Source organism: Ammospiza caudacuta, chromosome 6 (assembly GCF_027887145.1).
Source record: "Ammospiza caudacuta isolate bAmmCau1 chromosome 6, bAmmCau1.pri, whole genome shotgun sequence".
Lineage (NCBI taxonomy): Eukaryota > Metazoa > Chordata > Aves > Passeriformes > Passerellidae > Ammospiza > Ammospiza caudacuta.
Genome location: NC_080598.1, coordinates 1,166,997 through 1,181,984, shown reverse-complemented (window position 1 = coordinate 1,181,984; position 14,988 = coordinate 1,166,997). Strand labels below are relative to the sequence as shown.

At 38.0% G+C, this 14,988-nt stretch overlaps 1 protein-coding gene across 1 annotated transcript in view; it reads left to right on the top strand.

The window, feature by feature from the left end:
• Positions 1-14,988, top strand: part of ELP4 (elongator acetyltransferase complex subunit 4) — a 145,130-nt gene that overhangs the window by 63,343 nt on the left and 66,799 nt on the right. The window contains exons 8-9 of the mRNA XM_058806364.1: positions 921-1,029; positions 3,755-3,861. Coding sequence (XP_058662347.1) covers positions 921-1,029; positions 3,755-3,861 — 216 coding nt within the window. The remainder of the gene's footprint in view (positions 1-920; positions 1,030-3,754; positions 3,862-14,988) is intronic.

Genomic DNA, 14,988 nt, shown 5'->3' with positions numbered 1-14,988 from the left:
ATGGGTATTTTGAGATGATTAGTCTTGATACCCCTGAAGGTTTGATAAATGTAGCACCTACAAGCACCAAGAACAAGTATTATAACTATTAAGATAACTATTTGTTATCTTCAAGAAATATTTTGATTTTTACCACAGAAATGGTTCTCTTTTTTCCTCATTAAATACTGACATCATCAAAGCATTTAAGAACATTTTTTCTGACTTACCTCTGAAGATTTCTGTTGTGACCTTTGAATGTCTCTCTGCTATATAAAATTGAGTAAAGAAAACCACGTGGAAAACAGCTTATTTAAGGCATGTGACTGTACATTGTAGAACAAGACATAAGGCAGCGCGTAAAAAATTGCAAATATATTGAGAAATGGTAATGCTGATTGAAGCTTTAGAGTCATATATTGTGCAGAGAGAAACTTTTACAGGGAAAAGTGCTGAGAAACCAGCATTGAGTTCTCCGTGTTCCACTGATAGCCAAAATGAATAATTGTGTGGGCTCTGCTTGCTCAAAGTATTAGAGATGATATGCCTAAGTGTATTAAAAACCAAGGTTTTCAGAACCCAAACAAAAACTGGGCATCCGACTCACAGCAGAAATCAATGAGAGATAAGCCTAACACATGGCTTGTAGATATTGCTGATGTCAGCAAATGCTTGTTGTGAAGATTTAGGGAAATGTTAATTTAGTGCTAAGTTAGCCCTTTCATGGTTTATCCTTGTCAAATATTTGTTTTCTTTAGACACATACTTGAAGTCTTTTAATTTATTTTTTTTAAGAAAAAAGGCCTTCTAACATAATTTCTATGTATTGATGACCTATTTTCCCCTCACAGTTTGTCACAGAGAAGACCAAGGCTTGCTCTGTGAACATTAATTACCTTTTTCATCACGTAGGATGTGTATTTTGTTTCCATGTCTTACAGAATAAAGCAATTATGGAACGTGTAACAAACTTGTCAGATATGGTGGTTGGTCTTGAATCATTTATTGGCTCTGAGAGAGAAACCAATCCATTGTACAAGGATTACCACGGTGAGTTCCATCTTCAGCAAGGCAAAAAGCCTGCCCTGGGTGTTTCTGGGGCACTTAGCAGCTCGCCCTCCAATTGGGTATCTGCTCTAAAGCAGCGTTTGATTTCATTTTGGAATTATACCTCTTAAATGTTTCCCCTTGCCTAAGCAGCCTTGAGTTAGGGAAATTTCCAGCAAAGTGCATTAAGGCTGCAAAGGAAACATGGCAACTCCTTGCATGTTGTCAAGCTGCATTACTGAGGCATGGCTCAATCAGATGTACATCTCACCAGGCAGGCTTTGGGGAATTCACATGCAGGGCAGGCTTGGCAATCGTCTGACCAGCGAGCTGGACTTGTCATGAAATCAATACTTTCTAATCTGCCAAGTTTTAAATTGAGAACACGGGAAAACATGTATTTTAGTTAGTAAGGTGAATAAACTGCCGGATTATGTGCTGAAAAATAAGGTTCTGTTTTGTCAGCTATAGGTTACAGCACTTGCGCTTTTAAGGAAATGTAAAATATGAAACCGATTTTGCTAAAAAGTCATGTAGCCTTTCAAGTGTTTTATCTTCAAAATGGGTAATGGTGCTTAATCTTGCATTTTCTTTCCCTAAGATTTTTGTCAGCTGTTGCAGCAGAACTATTTAAATTTTAAAAATAATATTAGAAGTTGTGCACAGCCAGAGCAGTGGATAACAGTTTTAGCTAATCCAGAGCACTGTGCATAAATTACAGCTCTTATTATTGTAATATTACTCTAGTTCCATGGAAACCTTCAGCTGAAAGTAAACTGCTTATCTGAAATCTGCTGTAAACACATGACAGTGGCAGTGTTTTCCCCAGCAGAATGTATGGAGTACACAGAAAAAAAAAAAGCAAAGATGGTGTTGAGACACCACTGTGTGTATGCAAGCTGTAATTAATAAATCAGAGAAAAATCTTTCTGACTGTGAAAGTGGTGCACATTTCATTATCTGGAAAAAAAAAGGTGAATGAAAAAGAAACCTGAACAAAAGCTGGAATAATTTGCCTAATTATTTTTCCAACTGTATAATCGTGATATGGCCTTTGTTTATGCTTGCATAATTCTGTCAATTTAATACTCCTTTTTTCATTACTGAAGAGATCCTTTAGGAAAATGTTTGTTTTAGCTTTTATTTCCTGGTTTCCTCTAAAAAGGCACGCTAAGCCATTTCTGGTGCTATTTAATACAAATTATGTGCCAATGTACATAGCTTTTGAGATTTGCACAACCTTAATTTGACAGTCTGAAAAAAGGTGTTTCTAATGGTTTTAACTTGGTAGATTCTTTTTGCCTAAGAACATATTTTAAAGTATTTATTTATTGCAGATGATGAAAGATTTTGACATTACTCAAGAGAAGTTTGATTACGTTGTTGCATTATTTAATGAATCCACCGTAATCATTTTGTTAAGCTGCCTGCAAATTTAAATGTTTGAAAAGCCACAAAATAACAAAAGAATTATATAGCTTACCCCTAAATGGAAATTTTTGGGATACTGTATATAAGCAACTCTGTGTTATACCTGCTGTTCCTATATGTAATAATTAGATTTTTTACTCAAAAACCTTAAAAATAGTTCTTCTAATTCACTGTACAGTAGGCAGGCATAGAAGGTTTAAAACTGTAATAACACTTTTCTAATATTATTGACAATTTTTGTAATTAGTGCCCAAAAAAAATGCTGATTTTTAAAGTGCTTCAATTTTAGGAAACTTTTAAAAAAAAATAATAAGTGCCTGAAAAAAATACTTGCCTTATTTGAAATAAGGGGTTTAATGTTTGGGGATTTTCTCACAGCTGCCGTTTTGAAGTCAGGTACCTTTTCTAAACGTTCAGTATTTCCATTTAGACGCTGGCTTTCTGAAAAACAAATATAGGCCAGTAATTGAGAAGCCCTGAAGAATTTTCCTGGTTTTCAGACGTAGAAAATCCCCCTTAGGTTGTTCAGAGACTATATTAGGCTGCACAAAAACCATCCAGCGTCCTTGTCAGAAAAAATCAGCCTGACTTGCAGCTGACAGAACGCGGAGCTTGCGGTGCACCTAGCGCTGCTAAAAACATCTGAGCAGCTCCAGAAACCTCCTGCAGGAGCAAAATTTACTTCTTCTGGGGGGTTAAAAATCATTAAAAAGCGTCACCTGAACCGGGATTTCCCCAGAAACTTTTGTTGTTGTTGTTGTTGTTGTTGTTGTTGTTGTTGTTGTTGTTTTCAGGTGGTTTTCGGGGCAGGAAAGGAAGGAGCTCTCATTAGAGCTTCGGTGGTTCTCAGTAACCCATAAGCCTTGTTTTGCTGGCTGCTTACTGGTGCATTTAATAAAATAAAGATCACTCCGTGGTGCCGTGGGCAGCGTGCAAGGTGATAGCCATATTTGCTTACTGTAAATACGAGGGGAAATCACACACAAACGGGCTGGAGTTTTGACAAGTATTAAGATGGCTCTTTACATCTGTACTCCTGTACCGAAGTGCAATTAGTTTTCCCCGCACAAGGATTTCTGTTTATCTTATTCTGCTTGATTACTTGAGCATAATCGCGCCATTTGCTTCATTGCTCCTGGTAGTAAGCTCCAGTTTAAAAAGGGGAGGATGAGTGTGTGTAAATATACAGAATTCTGCTGTAAGACTCTAATTTATGCATCTGGATGACAGCGTTTCCTTAATTTTTTTTTTATTTTTTTTTTTCTTCCCCCGCTCCTTTACTCTTTCTTTCCACAAGGTTTGGTTCATGTACATCAGATTCCTCGGCTCAATAGCTTGATCTGTGATGTGTCAGACACCAAGGACCTTGCTTTTAGATTAAAAAGGAAGCAGTTCACCATCGAGGTAAGAGAAACCTTGTTTCGCTGTTTAGAACCCAAAAGGTGGAGCTAATCCCATCTCTTATGTTTCATTTTGTTGAAATACATAAAATATGCATCAGATGATGTCAATTCATTTCGTTCTGGCTTTGCTGTTGGGAAGGGGTTTCTAAAATATTGTAATATGCCTCCTAATTAAAAATGTCTCGTTTGCTGCGCTATAAATACTTTATTTTGGTTTAAAATGTACATAGAAAGTAGGCCACAACCTTCAATAACAAAGCCTGACATGTTTCTAAGGATGTCAGGAGCATATTTAATTAAATGTTAATGACTCGCTCTTACTTGTGTTAGTGGGTGGGAAAGTAGCTACATGTTATTACCCCAGTAGAGGGATTTTAATGTATAATGTTGGCTAAAATTGTGTGTGGTGTGGGGGATAAGTGTCCTTATCAGTATTCAGAAACCATTTTCTTTGCATTACTGAAATCACCTTTCGCTCTTTTATGTCATTTTAAACACAGTATCATTTACACTAATGTCCTTAAGTAAATTTCCTACTAAATTTAAACTTTTTTTCTGTGACCTTTATGCAGGCAGTCCTGATAGAAGGCAGTTATACAAAAGATGTATTTCATTTTAATCTTGCTAAAGAGCAAATGAACATAGCACTATTAAGCAATTAGAGCTGATGTATTTATTAACCAAGTAATGCTTAGAGATGGAAGATGGCTTTCAGGGTGATGCAATAGTCATTGGTACAGTCTGGGCAAATTTTTTTTTTTTTTTTTTTTTTAACAAAGACATAAAACAGCCAAGCATCCCTGACAAACCATTTTGTTTAATCTCTTTTCAAATGAAAAGCTCTTAAGCAGGCCACTTGTCTTAACTGCTTGAAACCATAAAAAGGGAGAATTGCCACCAATAAATTAGCATATTTTTTACTCCATCACCAAATGCTGGTCAATGTGGCTTGGCACTGCTTTGGTATTTGGGACTTCACCCTTAAGTGACCACTTTGGCCCTTATTTGACCCTCTGCCCTTTTTAGCTGGCCACTTGATAAGGTAACTTAAGGGTTCTCTCTCTTCACTGCCCCCTCCCCTTCACAATTGCAAGTAGCCCTAACCTATAAATCATTGAAAGGGCCCTATCAAGTGACAAATTAAGGTGCCCTCCTCCTAATTAATGGTCATCAATGTCTTTAATTATCTAATCCTATTGAGAGGTAGTTAATAGTTAATCAGGCAGCCAGTTCTTCATGCTGGTCATCTCTGCGTGAGTGCTAGAAGTTTCTCAACCAGAGGGATCCTCTTCAGAAGCCACTTAAAGGCAAGCACATGGAGGAGGGCTTTTTTCCCCAGGACAATTCCTTTAGAAGGTTTGTCACTTTCCAGAGAATGCAGCGAGTGGGACCAGGCGTTGTGAGGCATTAAAGCATTTGAGCAACTGCTTTTGAGCAGTACAGTAGGAACAAAACCCTTGGTAGTCTGTGTTTGGTTTTAAAATACAAATGTTCTCTCTGTTTTCAGAGGTGTAGAGAGGCGTGCACCCTCATTTCACAGCACAGTAAATTCTCATTTGTCATAGCTGTGAATTAGGGTGTTTGGGCGGCGTCTCAGAATACAATTTTCTCTTCCAGACACGTTTGAGATTCTAATCTGTAATGTAATTTGGAAGGAAAGAAAACCCTTAGCAGGAGGCTCTGTAAAAAGAATTGAATTAGCCATGGGACATTGGAAACAGGAGTGAAGTGCAACTCTTGAAACAACCTGTTGTCTCAGACATGCGTGGATGAGCCACTTGTGTAATTTCTGCCTTCGCTGCTCAGCTGCAGCCCCCTTTGAGTAACTTCAGGTTTTGTTAGAGATATGCTTTCTGTAAGCTGAACTGACACAAACTCTCCCTTTTTGAACATGTTAGATCGCTGTCCTACTGTGATCTTCCTGTACAAGTTTCGCTAATCCATAATACATATGTTTTTCTTCCTCATACTGTTAGGGAAAGCAGAGAGGCTGGCTGGGGTAAGAAAATGGGAGCAAGGGAAAACTGAATTAGGAAGGGATGTGAATGAGGTCTTCTGAAATGGGTTTCTGCAGCTAGAATGTGACGTGTCAGCAGTCAGTCAGCGCTGGTTCTGGGGGCAGAAGCAAAAAGCAGCGCAACAAGTGTGCATTGCAAGCATTGTATGTGCCTTATACACAATGCAATGAGCTAGGGCTTCTTCAGTACGTAGCTTAAATACGAAATGAAAATTTATATAGAGTACCTTAAAGTTTTTGGAAAGATTCTACATACTTATATGCATGATTTAGGATAAAAATATTGCCCTCTACTTGAAATGCTGCTTTAAAATCAAATGGCTTAAGAAAAGCTGGAAACGCAGAACCTATGAATTACGGTGACATTTCTTCCAAACGGGTTTTCTTCACTGGACCATTCTTTTTTTATAGTTTAAATAAGAGCATGGGACATGGATTTACTCATGTCTGGATTGCTCACCAGTTAAATAACTCCTTATGGTTTGGCCCTCACAGGTGGAAAACCTTGAATGTCAAATCTATTTTATTAGATTGCAGTTTTGTGGGAGGAACTCCACCTCTTTATGGCCTGCAGAATCTTTTAACCATTTCAGTTTTCCTTGTGTCTTCTTCATCAAAATAAGATGGATTGAAATGTTCTCCAGAGAGATTTTATTTTAAAATTCAGGATGAAAATGGTTTTTTAATGAATATTTATGAGTGCTCATTGTCCATTTATAAATGATGAAGAGGAACCTTCCAGGAAAGCTTCCATGTTTATCTAAAAGGTGCAGTAGCTATTTCAAGCTTTCTCAAATCTTCACACGTTAGTTACTAGCAATATTCTCTTCTATGCAGCATTATCAGAGATCTATCTTATGTGCATGCCACTTTAAAGGACACAATTTTGAAGTTAGCCTGTCTAATCCTATTTCTTCCCACTTTGGAATCTTAATTAGAAGGAGATAAAAACCATCATTTGACTAAATTATTGTCTCGAATCTGTAGCAAAAGGTATAATCCGCAATTGGGCCAATTAGTGTACCCCATAGTTAGCTATGCTGAGGCAGGAAACTTGATTAGATCTGACACCAGCCTGGTTCCCACTGTTGTTTTGCCAGGTATGATGGTCAGACTTCAAAGGGCTTGAGGCATCAGCAGGGCAAGGTTTGGAGGCCAGCTTAGGTCCGGTCGTTAATCTCCCCGCTAAAACCACAGCAGCCCTCGCACAAAACAAGCTTACACGACACAATCATGCGGTATTAAAGTTTGGGTTGAGTCATGCCAATTTGCCTTTGATTTTCTGATGATTGACTAAAAGATGGCTACATGACTAGACACATACTGAACGTTTACTGATTAGGTAAGTTCCCCAAATATTTGAAATATTTTTTGATTTCTCAGTCAAATGATATGACAGCCCGCTCTTCTTAATGCGGCCGTTCAGCAGAGCTGTTCTTGAAGTTTGCTTTGTAGCTCTGAGTGTAACTTTTATCAACATTGGAGAAATTTTGTAGGAGCATTACATTCGTAGTTTTATTTGACAGAACTTTATCTTTGTTGTTCGAAAGCCTCCTGTGTCAAGACTTAAGAAATCTCTGCTTAAATTTGGTTTTTTCACCGCGCCAAATTTCTATGGGGAGATTGTTTATCTTTGTTACTGGGGTAGATTTATAATTACTCTCCAAAAAGGACATTTTCCTTTAATTATTTTCCACCTCACCATTGAGTAAAGCGCTGCTCCACGGCTGTGATTACATAAGTGTTCCTTTCTTTTGCAGTCTGATTTGTTCAAATATTGCAGTAACAGTGACATGTTTCCATTCTGAGAAAAGCCTAAGGCTGCTTTAGTATTATTCCAAATGATTGAAATTGCCATCTTGCTGACTTTCCCTTGGGCAGCTTAGGGCCTGTTTACTTTTGTATTTGTTTCACATGTTCCCTCTGAGTTTGGCTGGCAGGACATCATTACCTGGTTTGACAAGACAGTTGGAGAAGATTCATATTTGATTAACTCCCTTTGTTATTGTCTGGACAACACAGACCTCTGAAATTATCTATTTAAAGTTAAAACCCCTGATACATTCAGATAAGTGCTTGCAAATAGCAAAGTTTCTGAGGGTGGTTTTTTTTTTTTAATTCCCTAGTTTTGCTTAATTTATAAGTCTTCAAGTTACTGTCAATTATTAGGAGTATAGAGATGAAGCTTTTTCCTAGAAGTTTTTATATTATGGTTTGTCTAATAAATAGTTGTTGTGCAAATACATTTTTTTAATCAAAACTCAAGTCACAGCAGCCAACATTTTCTTTTAAATGGCTACACCACCTGTGCAGCCCACAATAAATTCTTTAGAAGCCAGCTCAGTTTGAGGCCAAATGTCATATATGATTTAAAGAATAACCATGCAGAAAAAAAAAAAAAAAAAAAAAAAAAAAAAAAAAAAAAAAAAAAAAAAGTTTCCAGAGCTTAATGTACAGATTCAGGACCTTTTCTGAGAGGTGTTTCCTACCAGGAGAGGGGAAGGAATTAGAGGAGTCCTGTGGCTGGTTTCTCAGAGCAGGACAGATGAAGTATGGCACTGTGGAGCACTCTGTATTTCATTTTCCCCATGCTAATTGCCAGAGTAAAAGGTGAAGTCTTTGGAAGGAAACATAACCACCAAAACCAGCAACTGAGCCTATGCAGAATTAAAAATAAACAAATTGTTCCACAGGCATTCAGATAATGAATGTCCTGTCTTCATCTGGCAGTGAAAGACTGTGAGAAAATGAATGATGGCCAAAATAAGAAGTAATTGCAACTCCAGGCATTCCTTGTGTCTGTTGTGTGTCCAACACTGGTATTTGGAAGATGATTTCAAACTCTTTGAGGTGGTGATTTTGGCCATTTAAAACAGGAGCTGTGGCTTAGGTAGCCTCCATCTGAAATCTCTGAATTTCTGACTTTTTTTTGTCCTCCTTTCAGTGTCTCTCTTTCCATTGCTTGTGGTAAACTTCTTATTTGCAAAAGGGAGGTGCAAGTGGCCACTGTCAGGGGTTATTTACCCAAAGAGGTGAGAGAGACAAGCCAGAGCTGATGCCTGCAGTAAAACCAGAGCACAGGTTTGGTCCTGAGGGGCTCAGCACATATGGGACCAGTATATATTTAAAATACAGTATCTCTTAAATCAGTATATATTTAAAATCCATGCCATACCAACCTCTCAGCTGAAGTGAGAACTAGAAAATGGCATCACTTCTTTTAGCTCCTCCCAAGAGAATTTGAGGCTGTCTTCATTAATGGCTAAAGACAATATTATCTTGATTACGTTCCTCAGATGTTTCTGAAGTTGAGTAGATCTGTAAATAAATGCAGTTGAATTAATGAGCTATTTTTGGCCACTGTTAACAAAAGGAATAAGTGAACCTGGGAGCTGACAAAAGGAAACACTGGTTAATTATAAATTTACGTTAAATGTCAGTTCTACAGCAACCATTCAGTAAAATAAGGAAAATAAGCTAATACATGCTACAACATACATGTTACCATACTGATCTATACACCTTGAAATATAGAAAAAACTACCCTGCATTTTGAGATTGTCAAAACAGACAGTGAGACAAGACTTGACCCTCAGTTGGGGCCTTATGGTATCAAAATAAACCTTCTTTTAACAAGCCAGCACTTGTGTCTGCCTGGGACAGGGATGAGACTTCCCTGCTTCTCCTGGCTCAGGGGCGAGACAAAACTTTCCCAAAGTGTTACAGAAAGTGTATTTCTGCAGTTTTCTCACCCCCGTGTGTCTGAGGTACCCCTGGGGCTTGCGTGGGATGCCTTGGGCAGCTGCATCATCCCTGGCAAACTCTGTGCTGGATGCTCTCTCCAGCTGGGGGGCTCCAGTGCAGGGAACTCTGCACACAAAACCAGAATTTCCAACAGAGAGAGGCAAAACACTGGAGTAAAATTCCGCTGGAATTCATACCAGCAAAACCACGGTTTTTGCATTGGTTTTTCCTGTCCGTTTGCCCCATTACATTCACCACTGGGTGTTTTAAAAATAGTTCAAAAGAAAATAATTATAACACCGTAACATTTTCTTAATCTAAAAATAATAAAACTAAAAAAAAAAAAATTTTCTTTGATTCTCCTGCAAAATTAATTCTGTCATAATACCAAGCTCCATTTTGCATTATTTCACCTAGTAGCCAGTTCAGGTTCTCTTTACCTGGTATGGTGTACTTCACTGAATTGTTTTGTCAGATGCTGTCAAGCCAACCTACCATTGTTAAAGAAAATCAAACTAAATCATTTTGGCATGAGCCTTCCAGGAATAAGGCACAGAATATGAAGGGTTTGATGAAATCAAGGATTTGATTTCAATATTGTAAAAGACGGCCTGTCAAAAATGTATTACATTCTTTCAAACAATTTTGAATAAATATACGTGTTTTAAATTGTGACAGTACAATTTAGCTGAAGTTTTGGGAGAGCATTTTTAAATTATAATAACTTGAGGTGAAGCAATACTTGGAGAGCTCCTATTTGAAAAGAAAAACTCTCTGAATCTTAATGGTACACTGGACTGAAATCAAGTGATCAATTTTATGGAATGTATGGAATTTTATGGAGTATATGGAATTTCAGAACACATGTCCTGTGCACATGAGGAAGGATTTAATTTGAAAATATCGCCTTCTTGTTGTATGCTGCTTATTAATGTAAATTGAATTATTAATTATTTGTCTGTAGGCAAATACAGGAATATATTGCTAACTCTTAGGTTTCATAGGAAGATTTGTAATATCCTGAAATTTATTTTACAATTAATTTTGTCTTATGGGTTGTATAACACTGTAATGGGAGAGTTCCACTCAATTTTTCAAAACTTTAACCCTTGCAATACCGTGCAAGTGCAGTTTCTCGTTAGCAAACAGAGCCCGTTTAACAGAACTCACTTAAACAAATAATTCTGGTGTTTGGAAATATTTCTGCCACGTGCTGTTGCAAGGGGAGAACGTGCAGCACAAAGTCATTAATGCTCTGGAGGGTCACTTGTGCGTGTTGTAATGGGCTGCTCATTCTCAGGATCTGTGCTAAGGGTCAGTGTTGCAGCACGAAAGGGTTTGGCCTGTTCACTCTCTCAATAAGTGGGTCAGCCTCTCCTGCATTTGCCAGAAAAGTAAAGCAGCTGACATATTCCCACTTTCTAACTGTTGGAAGGCAGGTAGAATAAGGGCATCTTTTTGTAAAAGTGTTGGTTGATAAGGGTTTAAAAACTCTTTCTTTACAAATCTCTATAAAGGATGATATTATTCATTATTATATTATTCATTATTATATTATTCACTATTATATTATTCACTATTATATTATTCACTATTATATTATTCACTATTATATTATCCACTCTGTTTTAGACAAAGGCCTGTGGGCATGAGTTAGAAAGATACTGATGGTGAGTCTTTAAGAAGCAAAAAGAGTTAAGCCTCATATTTGTAGTAGCTCTCAGCGGGAACTGAGTGCCACTTCCATTAAATGCTCTTTAAAATATCACAAGTTTTAATAAAATTAGGTGATTTTGTCGTTGTACCGTGTTCTCATTTCACAAAGAGTAACAAATCCAGTCAGGGTGTTACCTGGTAAAACACATCTCAGGTTTTCTGTGTCTCTGTAAAGGCAGGAAAATGAAAAAGCAAGCTGAGAGGAAGCCCCACGTTCTCATCCACAGGTGTGCGTTGTCCCTGAACCTTATTGCCATGCCCTGGGGTTCAGGGTTCTTAGTAAAAGATGAGAGGAGGAGGGTTTTCCACATCCAAGATGTGCGTCCATCTGGATCTCCTTGTCTCAGGGCTGTTTGTTCTGGTTTTAATCATGATCTTTGGGTAGGAAGTGACTCAAAGTGCTCTCTGAATGAGGAAACTGGAAAATAGCCATACCTAATACTTGTAAATGGTTAAAATGGCATTTTGTGGGGAAACAGACCAATGCTGCCAAACATTTGCCATTTCCACACTTAACTTTCCAGTGTTTTATTGGAATTCTGGAAATTCAAGATTAAGTGTTAACTTTTCCAGTCTTTTGAAAATATTAGTGGTTTTGGATGAACATAAATCTGCAAGGAAACCACAAATTTATAGTTTCTTTAAATTTTTCACATCTACAGAAATTGTTTCATACCATTTTTCTGATCTATTTCTTTCACTGATTCACAAAAAATATTACCCTTTATTGAGCTGTTAATACAGGAGCATGGGTTTTTAAATTATTTTTATTGAGAGCAAACTAGTCATTATCCTCAGTCTGAAAGACTTCATGAAAGTGCCAAAAAGAGAGAGGAGGGAAAAAAAATAAACATACACTGCAAAGTACCATAGCTGAAGAAAAAATGTTCCAAAATCATTGTGCAAATACTACTTTTTGCTTTGGCTTAATTATGGGGTATTATCTGTAACTACATTCCAGAGTACATTTTATTCTTATATTTCTGGCCAAGAGAATTGTGCAAAAAGTAGATTGTCATAAGCAAAAGGGGTGAGGACTACAGTGCCCAAAGTGTAAGCAAAGTTAGATTTTGGTCATGCCATCTTTATTGCTCTCTCTCTCACAGTTGTTCTAGTTACATGGTTTTGATATTTTTTGTATTTGGTTTTTCTCAGTTATATTTCATAGTGTTTTCAAAGGATTCTGTCTCACACACACAATGTAATTTAAAGTTTCTCATTGCATGTTGAAAACCAATAGCTTTTGAAATATCAAGTGAAGCTGTCTCCTAGAAGGAAAACATTATTTATTGCAGTTAAAGTGGTGTTTCTGGCCAGCTTAACATTGACACCATATTATTCCCCTTCAGAATGAATTATATTACTGAATTAACTGTTCTGTTTCCTCCTTCCTTCTGAAGAAAGTAAGCAATAATTGTATAGTGTACAATAATTAAAGCTTTTTATTGCTGTCCATAAATGCATAAATAAATAAAGGGAATTTGGCTGCCAACTTACACCAATCATAGGCTGCTTGACTTTCAGAAAACAGCTGGTAGCACTTGCTGAAAGTAGTTCATTTTAAATGCCTCATTTCAGGTATTTAAGGTTTGAAAAACCTGGTTTTAGCTCATGAAAACACAGTCTATGGGCTTTTCATCTAATTTTTTCCTGTTTGAAGTCTGTTATAGAAGAAATTACTCAAGAAATCACTCTGGTGTTGTGAGTTTATGTTTACAAAACAGTTGCTAAATGGACTGACTTTTTTTCTCCTATTAAACCAGTAATCTTTGGGCAGTGTGTTTGCTCGAGTCTTGTTGAACAGTAAAAGCAAAAAGCAAAGATAACCAACCAGTTTGTCACTTTTCACAAGTGTGTGAGTGCTGCAGAGGAGAAATCCGCTTCTGCTGCATCCAAAGCAGCCCCTGCTATTCTCAAAATAACCTGGTTGCACAAGATTTAAATTTTTGAGATCTTTATTAACCTTTGCTGAGGCACTGTACCTCACTTTTTGTGGGAAGGATATGGTTGTGTGGCCCACATGTGAACATTTGAGGATTTGGCCATGGGAGCTGAGTTTTGAGGGGGTTCCTGAAGTCTCTGTGGCACACCTGAGATTATCTGCCAGGCATTTGAAATATTTGTGAGCAAAACATTCCCCGAGTTTGGGGAGGAGCTGCTTAGTGACTGCCTCACCCAGGCTGGCTCCTGGCTCTCCAGATGGAGCAGGGAGGAGCTGGAGCTCAGGGCTGACCTTATCACTCTCTACAGCTCCTGAAAGGTGGCTCTGCTCAGGTGGGGTTGGTCTCTTTCTCCAGGAACCGACAGAATGAGAGGACACCAAAGGAAATATAGGTTGGACTTTAGGAAAAAGTTTTTTTACAGAAAGGGTGATAAAGTTATGGAATGGCTGCCCAGGGAGGTGCTGGAGTCCCCATCCCTGGGTGTGTTTAGCAAAGCCTGGATGTGGCACTGGGTGCCAGGGTTTAGTTGAGGGGTTGGGGCTGGGTTGGACTCCGTGATCTTGAAGGTCTCTTCCAACCCAGTCATTCTGTGAATTGTGTGATTCTGTGCAGTTTGCAGATCCTTGGCTCTGGGAGGGTTCTCAGTTGAGGATGGCTGTCCCAGGATAGCTCAGGGTTCAGGCATTGCCCCTTAGCTGCTTTCATCTGTGAGCCAACGCGCGAGTGGATGAACCAGAGCAGACCAAGGATGGTCCAAACCAGGGCCTGCTCGTGGATGTAACCCCAGCCTGGGTGTCCAGTGTGTGACGTACAGGATGAACGCATCCCTGGCCTCTGGAGGTGCCAGATGTCACAACTGAGCAGCATTTTCCTTCTGTTTCTCCATTTTGTGCAGTTATCCATTGGTTTCATCTCTTCTCTCAAGGATTTATTGGGGATTTGGTCACGTTTTGCTTGATTGGTAAATGCTGCAGTCTCTGGAGATGGAGATGTCTCAGGTCTGCTATCTAAAGCCCTTGGTAAACTTGCTAATCAACACTTCTCACCTTTTGGTGTAAGGCTTTGTAATTCTGGGCAGGTTGCAGGTTTCCTCTACTGCCTCGAATCCACTTTTTCTACCAGAGAGTAGCATGGCAGGAGTTACATCAGCTTCCTTTTTTTTGCTTTAATGAAGGGAAAAATGCTTCTCCTTCTAGGATGAGTTTTTATTAAGAGATACAGACCAGTATGTAATTTGTAATTCTTGTTGCTATTAAAAAAAAAAACCAACAGGGAGGAAATCTAGTACTTGTATTTAGATCTGATCCTCAATAGTAGCATAGCCATGGGCTGTTTATGCTTGGTCTACATCATCTAGACTAAAAATAGCCTTCCTGTCATTTTATTGGCAGAGTTTTAGCTACTCCTTTAATTCTGTTTAAAAATGGATAGAGGGAAAGACAGCATAAATATTGAATGTGTGCAGATATTTCAGTAAGTAACTAAAAGGAGATTCCTGATGCATTGAAGAGCTCTATAATTAAATGGAATTCTTATTTTTTTTAAGAGGCATTTCTTAAATTAATATGATCTTTTAAACCATTACCTTAATTTTTGTATTTGTATCATTAAAGTAGCCACTTTTAAATAGCTATTTAGTACTGTCCTGCTTAAGCTTCATTCTTTTTAGATTTCCTTTGTATTTTGATAAGAAATCACTGGTGAGGTA